Below are 19,870 nucleotides of genomic sequence, written 5' to 3' on the forward strand. Positions count from 1 at the left end.
TTCCCCTCCCCAAGAGGGGATTCTCATGCAAATAGGGCCTGAGGAAGGGGAAAAAACACCCGGAATGTTGTAGGCAGCATCACACAGCGAAGGACTGTGTTTGAATCCTGATTTGGATTGTTTTGATCCCAAAATTCCAGGCCTGGCATCTCATTGAGGGCGATCCTCAGGTCCTCAGCTCTTCTGGTAGCTCCCACAAATCCCATGATTGAAGTCATCTGTTTAGTTTTGGGGTGTCTTCTTTGGATTATGGGATTTTTAATCCGCTGAGGATTTTTCTACTCTTCCTTTTCTATTTGTGTTTTTCCCCCCTTTTTACTTGTGGGAATAATGACATCCTGCAGGAAACTCCTGAGGGACAAAATTAGGGCTGGTAAACACAGGCTTGGTCTCACAGGTTTGCCCCAAAACCAAGACACTTTGTTCCAAGTCATGTTTTCGTATCAAAAAGCTGATTTCTCTTTAGTTTTAAACACAGACAACTTGCTTCTTGCTGTCTAAAGGCTTTCCATGCAAAACCTTCCTAGGGATAAATCCCTTTCCAGCTTAGTCCCCATCCACTGAGTGCAATGAGACCAAAATTTAGAGTATTCGCACCAAAAGAAGAGGCGTTTTGGGTGTGTTTTGGAAAAGGCCATGGGGTTGGGTGCCGGAGGAGGCCCTGTACTCCGTGTGTAATCCCGAAGATCAGCTCTAATGCAAGCTGTTAATGTTAAATTACGCTGCAAATGACGGGAGCTTCCTGGGCGCTTACCAGGATCTCGCTGCGGTTGTGGCTGGATTCAAGCCAAGCCTCCATGAACCCAGGGTTTGGTGGTTCCCAGCCCGGTTTTGCTGGTGTTGAGGTGACACAGGGGAATGTTTCCAGTCACTCCCAACTGCACAACCGGCTGCGGGAGGGCCGGGAGCCCCTCGGTGGGAGCGAACAGGGTTTACAACAGGCGACCTTTGCACCTTTGCACGGGTGTGTGAGGAGCGCACAGAGCACGATGCGTGGTGCTCGGGAGCGTGTGCTCCAATGCAAGCAAGCAGCGTGCACGGATACATGGTTGCATGCAACACGGTTGCAAGGGTGCACAGCGGCACACATGCATGGGTGAAAGAGTGCACGGGTACATGGATGCATGGGTACAGTCACAAGAGTATATGGGTGCATGGATACATGGCTGCAAGTGTTCATGGATGCATGGGTGCATTGCTTTCAGTTACATGTGTACACGGGTACACAGTTGCATGGCTGCACGGGTAAATGGTTGCACGGTATGCATGGCTACATGAGTACAGGGTTGCATGGCTGCACGTGTGCATGGGTGAAAGTGCACAGTTACACATGTGCATGAGCGCACGGGTGTACGGGTACACATTACACGGGCACATGTTGCACGGACACACAGGTACACGTTTACATGGGTACACGGGTACTCGTTGCAGGGCTGCACGTTACACGGTTACGTTGCCCGGTGGGTGCAAGCGCCGTCCCTTTCGGTGCGGGGCCCGCCCGTTCCCCTCCAGCCCCGCGGTGATGCCGAGCCTGCCCGCTCTCCCTCTCCCCTGCCTCCGCCGCCGCTTCCACGGCGCAGTCCCCGGAGCTCCCCTCCGCCCGCCGTTGGTACGTTCCGCGGAGGCGGGGCTGCGAAGGGAGAGGCGTGGAGGAGGCAGGGCCGCTACCACCGCCCGCTGCGGCGCGGGGTGCCAGCGGGAGCGGGGCGGGGGGGGCGATAGAGATAAGCGGCGCGGCCGGGCGGCGCTGGATGGAGGTTGCCGTCTGCCGGGTCGCCTGCTCCAGCCTGGAATGTCCTGGGGAGCCGCCGCCGAGCGGGACCGGCACCGAGACCCGCATCGGGGAGGGGGCGCGGCGGCCGCACGGAGGTAACGCGACTGCTTCCCGCCCGGCGGGCGCCGTAAGGGGGCTCGGTGCGAGCGCTGCGGGGGGATCGGCGGCTCCTCTCAGCCCCGGAGCCTGCTGCCCCGGGCGGGATGGGGCGGTGGAACCGGCACCTGAGGGGTCTCTGCCCCGAGTGTCCCTTGCCCGGGGAGCCGAAGGGGTCTGTCTGGCTGCGTTTGAAGCCGGGGCTCAGGCGCGGGGTTTATTCAAACCATCTGACGTTATTATTCTTATTTGATTGTGTGTGTGCTCGGTCTGTGGGGCTGAGCGGAGGAAAGGCTCGAAGCGAGCTGATGTGTAGAGAGCGCTTTGGTGAGCTGGGTTAAAGTCACCCTCAGAGCGCAGTTTTCGCCGCTCTGTCTCAGCCTGTTACTGATTTACGGTCTTATTTCGCAGTGAAAGTTGCTGAGGGCTGTATTTGCCATTAAAACGCTGTTCTGAAGCGGTCGCAGCAGGGGATGGACGCGGGGCTGGTCTCGCTTCTTGCGCGTCTTAAAAATCCATAATCCCAACGCTTGTTTTTAATCCGTAAAGTCACTTTGCAGTGATTTGAGCAGTTGAAAGTCAGCCCCTAAAGCTGAGGTGGTGTGATGCCCGAGCACTGCGGCTGCACAGCGCGGTGACACCTTATCTCTATTATTACCATTTTATTCCTATTAATCACCCTCATCCTTAAAGCCATCCGATTCCCAGACTTGAAATGGCTTTTGCTTGCGTTGTTTCTCTGCCAGAAAACCAGCAATAATTACACAGCCACCGACTTTATAATGAAAGAACTTTCCAGTCGGCTGTTGCCTGTTTTCAGTGTTGGTGTTTTTGAGCCGAAAGGTGCCACACAACTCAAGGGGTGATGTTTATTTTGCCCCTGCCTCGTAACTTTTTAAAGGACTGGTAAATGGAATGGCTTTATGTAGCTGCTTATGTTTAATTATTTAGTATGTTTTACTGCTTTTCCCCACATGATTTGCTGCCTCTCTGCACAGGGAGGTTTCGGGGCAGGAGTAGCCGCGCCAAGCCTGCGGCTGTAAAGCTGTCAGCTCTGAAGGGGTGTTTACTCAGTGAGTTGTATCTTTCACACATGCCCCAGAAATACAATTTACTAACCCAAACACCCGGGTTGTCACTCCACAGCCGCTGGGCACTGGGGTTACCGGCTGCACGTAAACTCTTACTCTCTGGGGGGTTTCGTCGCTCCTAGCCCGGTTTTCTTTGACCAAAGCAGGTAAATCCTCTTGTGCCAGTGCTTAAAGCCGAGCTGCGTGGAGCCCCTTGGCTTTTCTGCTCATCTCCCACCACCGTGGTGTTTTGACAGTTGCGATTTATGGGATGTACTGCCCGCCCGTACTTCTTGAAGGGGAAAAAGTGCTTTTGTACGAGCGGTTGCCGAGGGCAACGGCTGCTCCTTCGCGTCGCTCTATCCCAAAAATTCCCGGCTCGGGGAGCAGGGAACATGATTTCTCAACGCTGTGCTGTTAAACTTGATGTTACAACCAGTGTGCTTTTGTTCCCTCAAACTGAACCAGGCGGTGAGCACGATTCAAACGCCTCAAAACCAAACCCTACTTTTAAAGCAGTTACAAGCCCATCCTATGGGGAGGGCTTGGTAATGGAGGGCTGCTCTGGTAAAAAGGAATAAACATTCGTTTTTCCCCCTGTAATCCCCTCTCCAAACCAAGAGGCAAGCCTCCGACTGGCTCTGCATCCCAGAAAATTCCACAGGCTTGTGAAGCAGCCTTAGAAACCCATCACTGTTGCTCAAAACTGTTTGGTTATTGAACACTGGGCTCGCAGGTAGAAATAGCAAGATGGGATCCACTGGGTTACCTGCCAGCTCTGTGCTAAAAGGTAGGGTTTTTACTTCCTCTGGGTTAAGATGGGAGCAGGTGGAGTGGCGAGGGATTAGTAATTCACCCAAGGAGGAGCTCAGCAGCTTTGTCACTTGGATTAATGCGATTTACACCCTTAAGCTGCCCCAAGCACTTGTAAACAGCCATGTTCCAGCAAGGTGAAGTGCACAGGAGCCCCAGTACCCCGTGGAAAACAGCTCGAGGGGATTTTTCTGCCATCACTTATGGAATTTTGGTGATTTTCCCTCCTTTTGCAAGCACTTGGTGGGACACCAGCTCTGCCTGATGCTCTTGGTTCTCTGCCTACCAGTCCTTTGTGGTGTTTGGGCCCGGTCCCCTGTGCGCTCCCTCTGCTGGGCAGCCTGGCTGGGCTCCACTCGTGCTAAACTTTGCATTTCTTACCCCAAAATCGAGGAGGAAAAAGAAAAACCACACATAAGGAGAGGCCGGGGGGGGGGGGGGGGGGGGGCAGATCCCACCATCACTTTCATTATCTCAAGGTGTGCCGCAAGCCCATAAACCAAGGCTTGTGCTTACTTTGGCTGGCTGGCGTGCCAGAGGAATAAGGCAGCTGTGCTCTGACTTCAGGTGATGTCACTGGAGGATTTTAACTGTCAGGGCTTAAAAATACACTGGCTCGGTTTAAAGGCTGCTTCTGCAGATGTGGAAATTGTGAGGCAGCGCCATCGACTCACTTGTGCGGCCGTGCTGGAGCTCAGCATCTCGTAAATCCTCCTCGGCCATCCCCCAGCAGCTCAGTTTTGCCTTGGTCAGACCAAGAGCGCACAATTAATGTGGTGGTTGCTTCAGATAAGACCTAGTGCCTAAAAGATGGACAGGGAAGCATGGGCTGGTGAAATGACTTGGGGGATGAAGCTGGTTTCTCAAGTGGTGCTTGATGTAAATGTGGGTTGCAGGGTGCAGCTGAGCATCACTTTATGCTGCTCCTCCTCACATGGAAAAACCTACTCCACATCTTCCCTCCTGCACTGAGCACTGGTGAGGCTGCACCTCCAATCCTGAGCTCAGTTCAAGGCCCCTCACTACAGGACAGACATTGAGGGGCTGGAGCAGGGCCAGAGAAGGGCACGGAGCTGGTGCAGGGCCTGGAGCACAAGTGTGATGGGGAACGGCTGAGGGACCGGGGGGGTTCAGATGGAGAAGAGAAGGCTCAGGGGGGACCTGATCGCTCCCTACAAGTGCCTGACAGGAGGATGGAGCCAGGAGGGGCTGGGCTCTGCTCCCAAGGAACAAGGGATGGGACAAGAGGAACCGGGTTAAAACCATTAGTAAATGTAAAACCCCATGCAAAAGTGGTGAATCTGGTGGTGAACATGGCTCCAGTGAGGTTCGGAAACCTTTGGTTTGGTACCAGAAGCCCTGAGACCCACAGGCCTGTTGAGATGTGGTATTCCAGGTAATGTTTTATATGAAATCGCTCTACCAGGCTGCTGGGAAACCTGCCGAACACCTTCTGTTAGGCAATGCCTCATTTGTATGAATTAACTGATACTGTAAACTTGACCTCTGTGTGTAGAGTCAGGGTTTCTCTGCTGCCTTGCTTACGCTCTGTGGCTCCCTCAGCTGAGTCACGCTGCTTTCCACGTCTGCAGTGGCTTTTCCCTCTGTTTCCTACTTTTCCTCAGTGTTTCAGTGGGCTGGGAAGCTTCTGAGCTGATTCCTGCCTGGAATGGGGGTGAGACTGATCCAAAACACTGGCTTATGGAGCTTAAAGTCTTGTTAAAGCCTTTAAATGTTGTATCAAATGGAATTGGTCAAACTTCCCCTGCAAACAGGGATTGCCAGCTTGTCTCGCAATCCTCATTCCTAAAGCTGGGACATGGAGACCAAATTGTGTTCTCTGTCCATGTTTTTTGCTGGCTTTATGCAGTTTGTTAGCAGATGAGCTGATGCTAGGCCTGTTCCCCAAGCATATTCCCTTTCCTACCAGCTTAACCACTCTCCTGGTGGTGAGCCCTGGTGTTGTGTGTCCCTTTTTCCCACGTCGTTAGCTCCGGGACAGTGTTTGTCCTTGGCAAATACAGCATAAACCTCTTTGCTGTGTGCCTTTAGCTACCCTGTCCCAGGAATTTTGAGACTGGATCGTTTCCTCCATGTGTATGTATATATCGTCTTTGCAGTTGAGTAGTCACCCAGTAAGTGCCTTGGTAGATGGCTCAGTACAGCTTCCAGGGCTGAGCGCGTTGTAGTTTTCCACTTCTTGCTTCTCCCTCTCCGGTGTGGATGAGGGTTCTCCAGTGACAGTTATCACTGTAGGGTAAACCGCTTGTTCAGCCCGACTCGGGATTGAGCCCTGTGCGTCCAGACCACCTGCCTTTCCCATTAAGGCTCGGCTCGATGCGAGAAATACCGTCTGTCTTTCAACAGGAGGGAAAATAATCACACAAGGTGGCTGTTCTCCCATTTCCCATGCCTAGGAGATGTCTCGGAGCTCTTCCAGCCAGGTGGGACTCGATGTTTCCCCTTCTCTCCCCCCTCCACAGCTCCTTGGGCACAGTTTCACATTACAGCTCCTTTGGAGGACTCGCTGCTGCAGGAGGTGGCAGGTACATTCCTGCCTCTTCCCTGCTGCGGGAATCCAGCGAGCCCCACGCTTTGGGCTGGATCTTGCCCTGCAGTCCCAGAGCTGCTAAATCTTCCACTCTGATGAGTGGGGAGGCCTCGGGGGGCTGGAGGGGTGCGGGGGGGATGTGGGGCCGGCCCCTTTGGGCAGCAGCCAGCTCTTAAATTGGCTTTGCTGTCTCTTAAACCCGCGCTCTGGATGCTGCCGCTGAGCCAAGAGCCGCTTGCCTTGGGGAGGTGGAGGGGCTGGCTGGGCCCCCTTCATCCCCAAAGTGCCCGATGCAACCAGTGCAGCTCACTCAAGCAGTGCGGCGCGGGGGGGTGGGAATAATCCCCTGACGGATGGGCCGGCTGGGTTTGGAATACTTTCGGAGCTGGGGGAAGGAGCCCATCGCTCTGTGGCTTTGCTGTAAGGTGAAACCGCGCCCTCGGCCTCACCTGTCTGCCTGATCCTGCCTTTGATTTATACGCTGCCTTTTGCCGTGTAGTTTTCCCCGCAGACTTTCAAGCATTGTATCTGATAATGAACCGAGTGGTTGAGCCTTATTTGTTTAATTCAAAACCGGGTTTACTATTTCCTACCTCGCAGTCGTGCAGAGCCTGTATTACTGCACGGTATTCCTTGCAGTGAACCTGTAAAACACCAAAGAACACAAGCAAGGGGGGAAAGGGTTGTGGCACGAGCAGCCCCTCATTGGGAAAGGGGCTGGGCACCACTGGTGTGCATTTCAGAGGTGTTCTGCTGTGGGTTGTGTAGAGAGCTCGTGTCTGCTCTAGCAAGGGGAATGTACCGCGGGGCTCCTTTCCTGGTCCTCCCTGAGTAAAACAAACCATTTATCTCACTACGAGGCCTCACTCTAAAGAAGCTTAAGAGAAATCCTGTTGTTTTTACATGGCGGAACCCCCAGTGCCTGTTCCTCTCCTGCCTGGAAGGACCGGGGATGGGTAACGTGGCCCCCCTCTGAAGCAAACCAAGGATGATTCTTCCCGGTTGACATCCCCTGCTTGTTTCCAGGTTGATCCAGTCTCAGTGTTCCCAAGCCAAATCACTGTGCCCAGGGGGTATTTTTCCAGTTTTTAATTTCCCTTTTTTTGCCCCTTGTTTGTGAATTGCTGATAGATCGGCCCAAATAAGGGTATGAGAGAGGCCGGCGATTTCCAGGAGGATCCGCGGAGAGTCAGTGCGCGACTTGCTGCCTTTATCTCTGAGATCAGGAGATTCCTTTGCAGTGATGGATTAATCCACTCTTGAGTGAATAATATAACCAAGAACAAGTAGGAGCCAGGGCTCCAAGCGGATGATTTGTTTAATACGTGGATGCCTCTCCTGAAAGCGTCTGTCTTCACCGTTTCATTCAGCCCGTATCCGCGCCAGCCCCCCGCACCGCAGCAGGGATGGGGATGGGGATGGGGCTATGCCAGAGGCTCTGCTCCCAGGATGAGCAGATGAACTGCAGCCCCCACAACCTGGGGGGAGGTTTAGCTTGGAGAGAACGTGCCTGTGGGCTCTGGACATGACATCAGCCACATGGCCATGACATCACTGTCTGCGCGTACTCCTTACCCTAGCTATAGAAGTGTTGGCACTGCCGAGGGGGTGAGATTGTGCTGCTCTGGTCTTTAGTGGTGATGATTGTCCCCCAACACAAACAAGGCATCATGCTCTGTGTCCAGGGAGAACATCTGTGGAAGCTTGGAAATGGAAGATGTGGGAATGAAGTTGTTTGGGGCAAGGAGATGGCAGTGGGCAGTTCAGGAGTAGAGACAGGATGTTTAGGGAGATGGTTCTTCAGTTGCGCTGGGGCAGATCTACCCTTTTACCTGTCCAGTACCCATCCTTGGCAGTGTTCAAGGCCAGGGTGGATGAGGCTTGGAGCAACCTGCTCTAGCGGAAGGTGTCCCTGCCTGTGGCAGGGGGTTGGAGCTGGCTGAGCTTTAAGGTCCCTTCCAACCCAAACTGTTCTGTGGGTCGATCCACAACCTTTTGAGCTGGTTGGGGCTGTTCTGGAGCCCCAACAGCGAAGATCTTCCCCACCAACATGTGGGTAATCCTCGATAGTGCACATCCAACAGGATGCGAGGCTGGGGAGGGAGTTGCACAACTTTAGCAATGGAATTCATGGAGCTAAATCTGTTATCATCCCTATGGATATGCTGGAATAACTCTTTGGCAGCTCTTAAGCATTTTGCGTAGCTTTAGCGTCTCGGAACCCGTCAAGGGTAGGTCTTGTTGACAGGCTCAAGGAGGCTGTGAGCTGCGATGGCGTTGGCTGTCTGGGTGGCTCTTCCCTCCGCTCAAGACCCTGATCCTGTTGCAGCCTCGCTGGGAAAAGCCGATAGCTCAAGGTCAAGTTGCTGAAGCCAATCGGCTTTGGCTTTCCTTGTTTTGTGAGAACTGGTGTCCTCACACTGATCCGATGCTCTTGGGATGGGGTTTGGAAGTGTGAGGGACAGCTTTCAGCTGCGTTGGACAATGCCCATGCGGTGCGGGGCAATGGTAGGACATTCCTAACAGCGTTTCCCTCTTTAGGAATGGGTTTTACTGGTACTGCCTGTGTGTAACTTCGGGTAGCTGAAGAGTTTTGCTGCGTAATGTTCCAGCTCCATGTAGATGAAGCGTATTGTGGAGTCAGACTCAACAATAGCATGTGGTTTTCCTTTGTTCCCCCATTCCCCACGGTAACAGTTCACAGCCGTTCCCGAATTACGGCTACACTCCAGCGTAGGCTTGGATTTTCATAAAGCTTGCTGAGGGCTGTGACTTCTGAGGAGCTGTTTCACGTCCACAATAGCTTCAGGAAGTATCTTTGTTTCTCAAGAGCCCTTTCAGAAGGTGCCTTTTGGTGTTGCCTAAATACTCTGCAGTGACAGTGTATCAGAGCTTGATGGGGAGCTGAGTCTCCTCTAGTAAAACACAAGCTAAGGAGGAAAACCCCGAGGGGGTTTGGAACAGGAGATGTTTTCTGTTCCTGCCACTAATCTTGCTTGCAGAATGAAATAGGAATGTACACTTTAAATCTTTGTCAGGGTGTAGAAGGAAGCTGGCAACGGATGTAATCAAAAATGTTGTTATCAAAACTCCCTAAAATATGTTGAAATATCAAGTTTAATGAGAGCATTTCAATCCAGCTATCCAGACTGAGGCGTTTCATGGGTGCAGATTGCTGCGTGAGTCGGGATCAACCAGGGAGGAGTCTCAGCCGCGTTGTGGATCCTGAAGTGAGTGTAGTTTGTGTGGCTTGAGTCTCTTAAGCCCTGTGAATCGTTGTCGGAGCAGATCCCAGATGGGGTGTAGCATTAAATCAAGGGCTTAAAAATGGGTCTGGTTTTCAAGTCAGTGCATTTGCCATTGCTGATATGTATCCAGACGTGTTATGGACACATATATCCAAGCCAGCTCTTACTGGTTATGGTGAAACACACTGGCAACACCAGATCCAATGGGCCCTAGTGAAGATCCTAATCCACCTACCCAGTGTGATGTGAGCCTGAAAGTTTCCAGCTTTATCCTTTAGGTTGGAATAAGGGAACTGCAAGTAACCTTCACCCTCCTGACCCCTCTTCCTCGAGTGGAGAGGCTGCAGGTTGAGGACTTAAGAGAAGCTGAGGTCCTTCTCCAAGCCAAAGGTGTGAAGCTGTTTATTTTCCCCTTGGAAGTGTGTATGTTGTGGGAGGCAGATGCTGGCCTGCTCAACCCCAGCATTCCCGACTTATCTGGGGCCTGGCAAGCAGACAAGTGTTGTCCCTTCTGATCCCCTGATATTAAAAAGTCCAGGCACCTTTCTCTGGCTAAGTCTGGGATTGCTTTAAAAAACACAAAGAGAAGCCAGCAAAGAAAAGAAACATGTGCTTTCTTTGCCAAGTTTAAATGAAGACTAATGCTGTGGTGCTGCTTCATCTTGTTTTTCTTCCTATCTGATGGATGCTAACGTGGGATGGAATCAATCCCGGTTATCTTTGCAGGGCCCCTGCATGTTGCTGAGCTCGGCATTAACGTCTTGCAGGGGAGCTGATGTGGTGCAAGGAGTCTCGAACCTTCTCTCTGCAGCCTGAAGCCACAGCAGCGGTGTCCCTGTTCCCTTTGGGAAGGGGTTTCCTGGGATCACAAGTCTGCTGTTGGCTATCGGAACAGCGATCCCGTTCAGCAGAGGGGATGTGTCTGTGCGAGTGAGAGCAGGTCGCGGGCAGGTTATCCTGGTGGAAAAGTCTCCCCGGTGCCCGTAATGAAACTTGACTGCTTTCCTATCAGTCACTCGTGTTTGAACTGGTTCTGCTGGTAACAGCTGCCATTCCCCCCATTCCCAGCAGGAGATTTAGGGCTCTGACTCACAAACTCCTGCTGTTTGACATTGCCGGTGTGGTACAGCCCATCCGCTCCGGGCTGGGGTCCCTGCAGCAGGCAGAGCTGGAGATCCCGAGCCTTCAGGTGACAGCTCCACCATCACTGCTGCTTCCTTCCCCTGGATCCACGCTCCGCTGGCATGTGGAAGGAGGTGGGATGGGGCTTGCCTGTGCAACGCCACTGAGCGAACCCAACCCAAGCTCCCCTCTCCTTGCACGGGAGCCGGGTCGGTTTGCTGGAGCAAACCTGGCCTGACCAACACATTATTTGTTCATAGAAGCTGCGTTGAGGCAGCTTTATCTGGGCCTGAGGCTAAGGAGGAGGGTTTTCCCAGAGGAATATTCCCCTCTGTGTCAGGATTCCTTTCCTCATGGTCTACCCTGGAGACCCGGTTCAGCAGCAGCGTGTGTTGGCATTGCGTGTCGCAGCTCACGGGCTGCTGTAAAAGGAAGGGGAAGCAGCGATCGCAAGTGGAGGACAGCACTTTTATTTAGGAACCAGAGTCAAAATGGAGCTGTTGCTCGGTTTTGTGTGGGTTTCAGCCTTTCACAGGCACGGAGAATTCCAAAAGGTGACTAACAACTGTGCTGTAGCACACAGGCTCTGCTCTCTGGTTCCAGCGCGCCTCCCATATCCTGCAGCCATGAGTTCACAGGCTCCTAATTGCCCATGATGTAAGACAGCAGTAGATGAGGTTGCTATAAATTCTGGCTGCAGGTGTGGATTTAATAGTCGTGCTTCCCTTTAAGGGATCGCGGGCAGCATGGATCCTGCAAGTTGCAACAGACTGAGTTGGACTCGGGGGGGAGGCAGCTCGAAGAACCCATTTCCCTGCATTTTTTAGGGCTGTTGCTTGCTGGAGGCTCCCAAGGGACGAGGTGTCAGTGTTCATCTGGAATCACCTCGGGAATGAGCTCGCTGTCCTTTCGCAGAGCCCGGCCATGCTTTCTGTTCTTGTCATCAACCGTCTCTCACCTCAAAACCTAGCAGGCATGCTAGGCTGGCTCCAGAGCAGGGCTGCTGCAGCTCCTCTGGACCCGCTCCAATAGCTCCACATCCTTCTTAATGGTCCTTTCTATACTCAGGCTGTAGGACCCATAGGAGGGTTGCAATCACAGGTTATTATCATGGGAGATCATCCTTGACGTGCAGAATGCAAACTTTTTGGAGGGGAAAAGACACCCCTGAGGCATTACTGAAGCTTGCCATGGCCTGTGCACCTGCAGCACAGTTAGTCAGCACGGCATGTCCCCCTCTCCCTGGAGACAGGAGCACGTCTCACCTGGGGCTGGGCTTTGCCTGGTTTTAACTCATTTCTGCCCTTGCTCTTGCAGTCCAAGGTTTATTCACAACACTGGCGTGATGCTCCATAGGTTGACCTGATGCCTCGTGCTGTTAGGGTGCAATGTTCCTTTGCATGGATGTCCATTCCTCGCCCCTCCTTTGGGCTTGCTCTCCGAGGCTGCGCTCTTCCCTCATCCAGGTGAAAACTCAACCTCATTTTTCCTTGGCTGTGCTTCCAGTGGGATCTGCCAGCAGATCTGACTCACTCGGTGGCTGCAGGATCCTTGGTGCAGATAGGAGGATGCAAGCCAGGTCCTGAAGGAAGGTGTTGCTGCCCTCGTCGGCAGCAGCCTGTCTTTAAATTGCCTTAAACTGGTTGTGAAACCTCAGTTCTTGGTAGGAATCACTCGGTTGGAAAGCAGAACCCAACGGCCTCGCGCCAAGGTTCAGCCAGCCCTGCAGGAAGGAGCTAAAAGGGGGTGTTTGGACCCTTGGAGACGTGGTTGAAGGTGAGCAGAGCTGTCACTGGTGCGCGTGTTGAGCTCAAGATGAGGACAAGAATAGGAATATTGGGGCAAAGTAGTGCCTTGCAGGAGGGGGTGAGGGCTGGAGGGGGCTGGAAGAGCCCAGGCTGGTGATTTCTGCTGTATTTGGTCTGTAGTTGCTGTGATGGAACTGATGGACTAATGATACCTTCAGCTCCCTTGGGGTCTAAAAGCCCTCATTTTGGTATTTAAGCATAATTGCAGCCCAGCAGAAGTGTGTCTTAGGCTAATGCTCTGTTCTTGTTCTTCCCCCGAGGCTAGAGGAGTCAGAAAGCAAACCCTCTTCATTAGCCTGGCAGCAGGGGGACTGTCTCAGCTTTTTTTTCCCCAAGTTAATAATAAAATTAACCTAATTGTGCTGCCTGTTTGCGGGTGAGAAAGTGGCTTCTGGGATGATTTATTTTCTCCCTGATGCCTGTCTCTGGTAGAGCAGGATGGAAACCCCAGGTCTCTGGGACTTGGGAGTGTTTTCAGCTGCGTGCTGCAGAGGCGCAGTGCACAAACTGTTAAATTCCCTTCCCTCAGCTCACAAATCCAGTTTTCCATGCCAAAGCATACGCTCCTCTATCAAGACCATATGGACGCCAGGACCGAGGTTTTAAAGTCAAGGTATTTGTGAAATATTGGAGTGCAAATGAAGTATCTGAGTAATCTTAACTGTCTCCTGAAAAAAAGAATTCCCTGTCAGCTTCACTTATAACTCAAAGGATTAATGGAAAGCTAAACTTTGATCAGAGGCCAACAGCTGATACCAGCCATGAGGCTTTCCAGGCCTGACAGCAAGAGAGAAAGATCCAGGGACCGGCTCAGCACCAGGTCTACTGCTCCATCCTGAGGCAGGCCAACTTCTGCTCATGTCTTTAGGCCAGTACTTCTTTTTTCCCCTCAGTTGCTTAATGTTGTCTTGTGTCACCTTACTCCTGTGAGGCTGGCCCTTACCTGTGAGGGAGTTGGAGTAAATACTGATGTTATTTAGGATGTTTCATAGCTTTGGAAGAATGTGGTATGTTTACAGGAGGCATCAGGACTTAAGGTCACCCATCCTTGGAGGGACTCAGTCTCTGTCTCCTTTGGGTTTCCTGCCATCTGCCATCCCAACTGAATAGTCAGTATTTTGGCAGCAATACTGTGCCGTTCCAAACCACTGTGCCATCAATAAGGTGGTTTAGCCTCCCAAAATCACTCTTGGGATTCATCAGTGATGCATGGGATGGAGGAAGCATGAAGCTTCATGGATGCTCGTGCAAGGCTGCTTCTAAACATGCATGTTACCTAAAAAGGGTAAAAATACCCATTGCCTCAAGTGGGAATCTCCATAGGAAACACTTGGATGCTGGCTTGGCACTGAGGGATTTGGGGGACAGGTGTGGGACTGGCAGGGGTTTGGAGGTGTTAATGAAATCCCAGTTGTGCAGCTGATTTCTGTCCTTCCAGTTGTTAGGATAAGGATCTAGAGAGTGTCCTTTCATTTGAAATGCAATAAATAAATAGGAACATAACATCAAAGGTGCCTTTTCTTGGAAAGGCGTTTAACAAGTACATTTGGGGTGTTTCTGTGGATGCCTTTGCGAAGGTTTCACTGCACCCTGACCTGTTTATGTCTTTCACACATGGTTTATAGGGTCACTGTCAGCACACTGGGTTTTGTGGGGTTTTCCCTTTTGGATTATTTTAGGGTAGAGAAAATAAGTCTTGCAGGACTGCTAGGCCTGTTCTCCAAAAGCACCCACAAAATCCCTTTGAAGTACATAACTTTATTACTTGCACTCACACAACCCTGCCTTTTGTGATGCCATAACTCCAATCCAAGTGCCTCATGATGGTATTTAATAGAAAGAAAAGGCAACGAGCCCAAAACTCCTTATCTCCATCGCTGGCTTCCTGTCATTTAGTAACACAGCGACTGCAGTCCCGGAGCTCGGGAAGAGTAAACCAGGAGCACTTGAATGCTTTTCCCCTTTCCTTTGCCCAAGCTGTGGTTGCAGCCGGGCTTTTCTCGTGCTCCAGCCCTCTCTTGGCAGCGTAATTAGGAACACATTGATTCTTATTGCAGCTGGCAGCTGCTCGCTATTGCCTTTTCCAGCTTCTGACCCCCATAGTCCCGCTGACCTTTCCTGGGGTTAGTCGTAGGCCCTTTTCATTGTGATGGGCTAGAAGTGGCTCATGTGGAGTTGATTATTTCCTTGCTTGTCTGGCCTTTTTGGTGCCATAACTCCAAGTCACTTCCATTTTCTTCCCCTGCTTTTGGCTGACCACAGTGAAAGGAAATGCTTTTGCTGGCGACAGGATCGGTTTGCACGCTTGACTGGCTCGATTGAGCCCCTGAAAAGAGGGGAGGGGGAGGGTAATGAACACTGTAGGTGCTGCATTTGCTTCTTAAAGCTTGATGTTAATGATTGAGTGGTCATTAGGCATTCATAAAAATGAGGCTTCAGCAGCCCCGTTGCCTTTTGCCATCTCAGACCTGCTGCTGGCACTCAAGCTCCATCCTTGATGTATTTCAGCACATCTTGAGGAGCGGTAGGTACAAGTTCGGTGTGGTTCTGTTTGGTTTTCATTGCTCAGGATGGCTTCAGGGCTTTCCCAGCTCCCAGAAAAGCCAGGAATAACCCTGGGAGGCTGTCGGCACAGCAAGCTAATGAAGTCTATATGCCAGCTGTTACACTCATTTTGCCAGACCCCAGGAGGACAGCATGAAGACAGTCAGTGATCAAAGGCTTCGGAGATCACTGAGGAGCCGAGCTGCAGGAATGTCTGATTGCTTTCTCTTGGAATGCCACAGGCTTCAATACCTTTTTTTTTCTGAAGGTGTCTCGGTGTGAGATTTAATGATCTAACTCTGCTTGCTCCCACTGAGGGGGTTAGTTAATTCTGGGGGGGGTTGCTCCGGGTTTCAAAATCAGGGATTTCTGTTGTCCTGACGGAAGCGCTCTTGGGGAGCAAGTTAAAATGAGATTTTCTTGGGGATTCTGTAATAAACAACCTAACTTGTTGTGCTTTGGGTGTTAAATCACATACAGGGTTATAAAGTGAGGTTGGATTCATTGATTCTGAGCTGCTGCTGTTGAGGGAAACTGGTATCTTCAGTCTCCAGAGTGATTTTACTCCAAGTGAGAGCTGCAGCCAGTGAGCAGTGCTACCCATGAAGCCACAGCACTCTCCCCCTTTCCTAGGGCTTCTTGGAGAAGGCTGTCAGCTCCTGGAGGTGGAGTGGGCAACCTGAATAACTCCCTCTGTTCCCAAGCAGGCCGTTTCCTTCCTCCTCCTCCTCCACTTGCTCCAGCATTTATAGGACCTGGTGCATTTCAAACCCTTCCCCTCCTTTAGCTGCAGCTTGCTGGAGGGCAGAGGGGGTTCGGAGTGGGGCGATGGAGCAGGGGTTAGGTTGAGGGGGGGTGTGGTTGAATAGCTCTGGTGGTTGCTCTCATGTTGTCCCGCTGCTGGTCTGAGATGGCAGGAGGATGATTCATGGAGCTAAAGCAGAGGGAACGGAAAGTACCAGGAAAAGGAGGAAAACCAACCAAAACCCAGGGTATGAGATAATATTCATTTTAGTAGTGACTCTGCCCTCAAGGGTGGAGATGAGAAGTTCATGGTCTGGTAAATAAGCAGGGCAGGGACTAACTAAACCATACCCTTCCCCTCCATGTGGAGTTAGTGCTGTGGTTTATTTGGGATGGCATCCCAAAGGTCGCAGGGCTGAAATTGTGACCTAATGGCCATGTCCTCTCGGCTGTTTGGGACCCTTTTAAAAAGGCCCTGTGACAAATGGGGTACACAACCAGAATCGTGTCATCTTCAGAAGTACTCCATCTTCCCAGTGATCTCCAGAAGTACCAGGTACATGTTTCTGGAGTGCTTCCAAGGGGTGGACATCCATTGGAATGGTTGGGATGACTCCTTCTCTGGACACAAGTCAGTTATCTTCCTCATTTCCCTTGATCCATGAGCAACAAGAGGCTTTAGAGCTGACAACGAGGTCAAATGCTGGGTGAAATTAATGGAAGATGACTTTAGATGGAGATGTCCTGGTGGAAGTAGGAGAAATATGGCCTCTGCCATGCCTGTGGCACTGTGGTCTGGAGACTCTTTCCTCGATCCACAAAACCTGTGTCAATCTCTGTTCTACCTTGAATATTATTCCTATGTATATGAGTAACTCCTGGTACTACTGGTTTATTTTAAAAGGCTCAGAAATAGCCCCTTTCCTCCGTGATGCTTCAAAACAGCTTTGCCTATTTGACCCACCAGTGATGGAGATCCATCCTCTCAAGAGAGGAAGAGTGGGCAGAGTTCTTCCTGGGTGAGCTCATCTTGGAGGTTGAGACACTTCATGGAGCCACAGCTAATCAAAGTGCTTCTCTTTCCATTCCCAGTAGGTCCCCAGTGACTGGGACTTGGTATCAAGATGGGAATTTCATAGAATCCCAGACTTGCTTGGGTTGGAAGGGACCTTAAAGCTCATCTAGTTCTTAATCCCCTACCATGGGGTTATTGAAATGATGGCCAAAGGGAAAGTCCTGGTTTTCCATCCTTGAGGCCTTTTAACCCTTGGATGTGTGTTAACATACTATTAAAGAGGCAAAGTTTCTCCACTGGGTTTCTGAAGACCCCAAAACCTCAAGCTCTTGTACCTACCAAGGGGTTTGTAATGACACCATCTGCAGAAGGTGAGCATCAAATGCTTTTGGCTTGTGTCGCGTGTTGGATCTCATCTTCCGCCTGTGTTCCTGTATCTACCAGTGATGATACAGTGATTCTGTGGTCCCTTCACAAGCGGGTGTTGGAGGAACGTTCTTTGGCTGCCTGAGTGGTGTCGCTGAACAATGTGACTCCAATCCAGGGGAATATCTTCCCTTCCTTTCCCTCCAGTCAAAGAACTTTGCTCTCTGTGGCTTGCTTTGTGTGCTCACTGCTCTCCAGCTGATCTTCCCGCCCCACAAGCCGGCAAAAGCCAAGCTGGTAGGTCAAAAGAGGAGTAGCTGTTGACACTGGCAGCCAGGAACATGTAAAGAGAAAGATAAACAGAGGGAAATCAGAGACTGGATAAAGGAGATCTCCAAAGATAAAGTTTAGTTAAAGATAATGAGCTGGCCTTGTTTAAAAGACAGCTGCAAAGGAGCCCGGTAGCTCCATGTGCCGGGGTTAAAGTTGACCTCGAATATACGTTTCATTGCTTTTCATAAATAAATAGTGGAGGGAAGATTTGGCAAAAAGCAACATTGCCCCCACCCCTCTTGAGCAAAGTGTTTGATGTTAACAACTTCTCCTGGTGTTTACTCTGTCCCCCGCGCTCGCCGGTGGAGCCGCTCCACTGGCCTTGAACTGAGCGAGAACTCAAATAAACCAAAGCCTGTACTGCACAGCTGAGCCCTTCTGCCATCTGCCTCTGACCACAAGACAGCTCGGCAGTGGCTCCTGCAGCCTCCTCGAGCTGTCATCGTGAGCAGGGAGAAACAGCAGTGAGCAAATAGCTCTCTGAAAGCTGGAGTGATGGGGATGAGCACTTAGGCAGAAGCTCTTCCCTGTGAGGGTGCTGAGGCGCTGGCACAGGGTGCCCAGAGAAGCTGTGGCTGCCCCATCCCTGGCAGTGCTCAAGGCCAGGTTGGACACAGGGGCTTGGAGCAAGCTGCTCCAGTGGAAGGGGTCCCTGCCCGTGGCAGGGGTTGGAGCTGGGTGAGTTTTAAGGTCCCTTCCAGCACAAACCATTCCTTCATTCCTTGATTCTTACCGAAGTCTTTACCCAGTGCTTATATTGCGTATTTTAACAGTGATGTCTTGATGATAGAATACTGTGATTTTTAAATAAACCTTAGGAATAACTTTGCTGTTGATATCCTCTGGATCCAGCTTCGTGGAAAGCAAATGGCTCTGCCATTCCCATAAACCAGGAATTGTTTCTCTCAAGCATGTGTGTTGTTGCACTTGTTTCTGCACGCTGCCAGTGAACTCCATAGGTCTTGTATGTCTGTTGGATCCGTGTTTATGTACGTGTCTGATAGATGAGATGTTTAAAATACATGTTGAGTGTTATCGGCAGTGGAATTGCGTGGCTGGAATGATAAATGAAGTAACTGTGCTAAATGGACCCAAATCTTATCCATCACCGAGTTGCGCAAGGAAATAGAAAATCTCAGCGAACAACAGCCCCAGATTAATTGTTTTTCTTGGAGGAGAGAGCGTTTGATGGAGACTCAGAGTGTCAGAGACATGCTTTGAGACTCACCCTGCACAAGTTAGGGGCTGGTTTCAGGATTTACTTTGTATTTTCATGACTCATTGAATCAAACTCATTGAATGGTTTGGGTTGGAAGGGACCTTAAAGCTTGTCCAGTCCCAATGCCCTGCCCATGGGCAGGGGCACCTTCCACTAGACCAGGTTCCTCCAAGCCCTGTCCAGCCTGGCCTTGAACACTGCCAGGGGTGGGGCAGCCACAGCTGCTTGGGTTTCATGACTTAGTTGTTCTTTTTAATGATGAAAGTGAGATCTTATGTTCAGGGTGTGATATGGCCAAGGGAAAGACGGTCCTCTTGTCTGGGCAGCCATGGAGATGCCCAGCAGTACTGCTTGGGGGTGTAACTGTGGATGGCAGGGGGTTGGAACTGGACGATCCGGTGCTTTCCAACCCTAATCATTCTGTGATTCTATGGTTGGTGATCTTTGTGGCTGATGTTGGCCATGGTGTGACTGTCAAGCACCCTGGCAGCAGCAGGCAGGTGACCTGTCTCAGGAGGCAGGTTTAGAGCCGTTAGGAGTCAATTCATAAGCCCTTGCAAACCAGGCACAGACTGGTGATAGATGACCCCATGGGTATTGTTTGCAAACAATATTATCTGCAATAGATAAGCTGTTTACTCTGGGCTTCAGCTCCTCTGTGTGGAAAGTAGCGTTAATTTATCAAGGCACTATGCTTGGAGTGGATGCCTCGTACCCAGCTGTAGAAAAACCCCTTCATATTAAGAATAGCACTTGGAAACCTCGTGAAGTTCAACTCCTGACTCATTTTTACAGATGGTTTCTATATTGCAAAGAATATTGGCTGTTTCCTGGTTGGGCTTTTTTTTGAAACCCCAAACACTTTGTTGTAAGAAAGTTAAAAGACTCAACTCCTGCAACTTACAGTAGACATCTGTTTGTTTTGTAGCTGTTTCGGTGCCTCATCTTAGTCTGGAGCTTCCTGCTTTCAACTCCTGTAATCTGGCGCTATGCATCCGGATCCTGGGCTCTTCCTGGCACTGCTCTTCATCACTGCTATGGGCATCGTCTCTGCAGCAAGCTCAGGTAAGGTCTCCTTACCCTAGCTTGGGGGTTTTGGAGGTTGAGCCCATACTTTTGGATGAGCATCAACTTGGAATGATTCAAAGTGGCCAACTTCAATGTGTG

At 51.0% G+C, this 19,870-nt stretch overlaps 1 protein-coding gene across 2 annotated transcripts in view; it reads left to right on the top strand.

Moving 5' to 3' along the window:
• The first annotated feature begins 1,677 nt into the window (after positions 1–1,677).
• Positions 1,678–19,870, top strand: part of CDON (cell adhesion associated, oncogene regulated) — a 51,565-nt gene continuing 33,372 nt past the window's right edge. Inside the window, exons 1-2 of one of the 2 annotated variants that reach the window (XM_065697283.1) lie at positions 1,678–1,869; positions 19,632–19,768. In XM_065697283.1, the coding sequence (XP_065553355.1) occupies positions 19,693–19,768 (76 nt within the window). In that variant the 5' untranslated portion in view covers positions 1,678–1,869; positions 19,632–19,692. Of the gene's footprint in view, positions 1,870–12,365; positions 12,451–19,631; positions 19,769–19,870 lie in introns of those variants that run through there. The other variant, XM_065697284.1, reaches the window with a different exon arrangement.

Source organism: Lathamus discolor, chromosome 17, assembly GCF_037157495.1.
Source record: "Lathamus discolor isolate bLatDis1 chromosome 17, bLatDis1.hap1, whole genome shotgun sequence".
NCBI classification, from domain to species: Eukaryota; Metazoa; Chordata; class Aves; order Psittaciformes; family Psittacidae; genus Lathamus; species Lathamus discolor.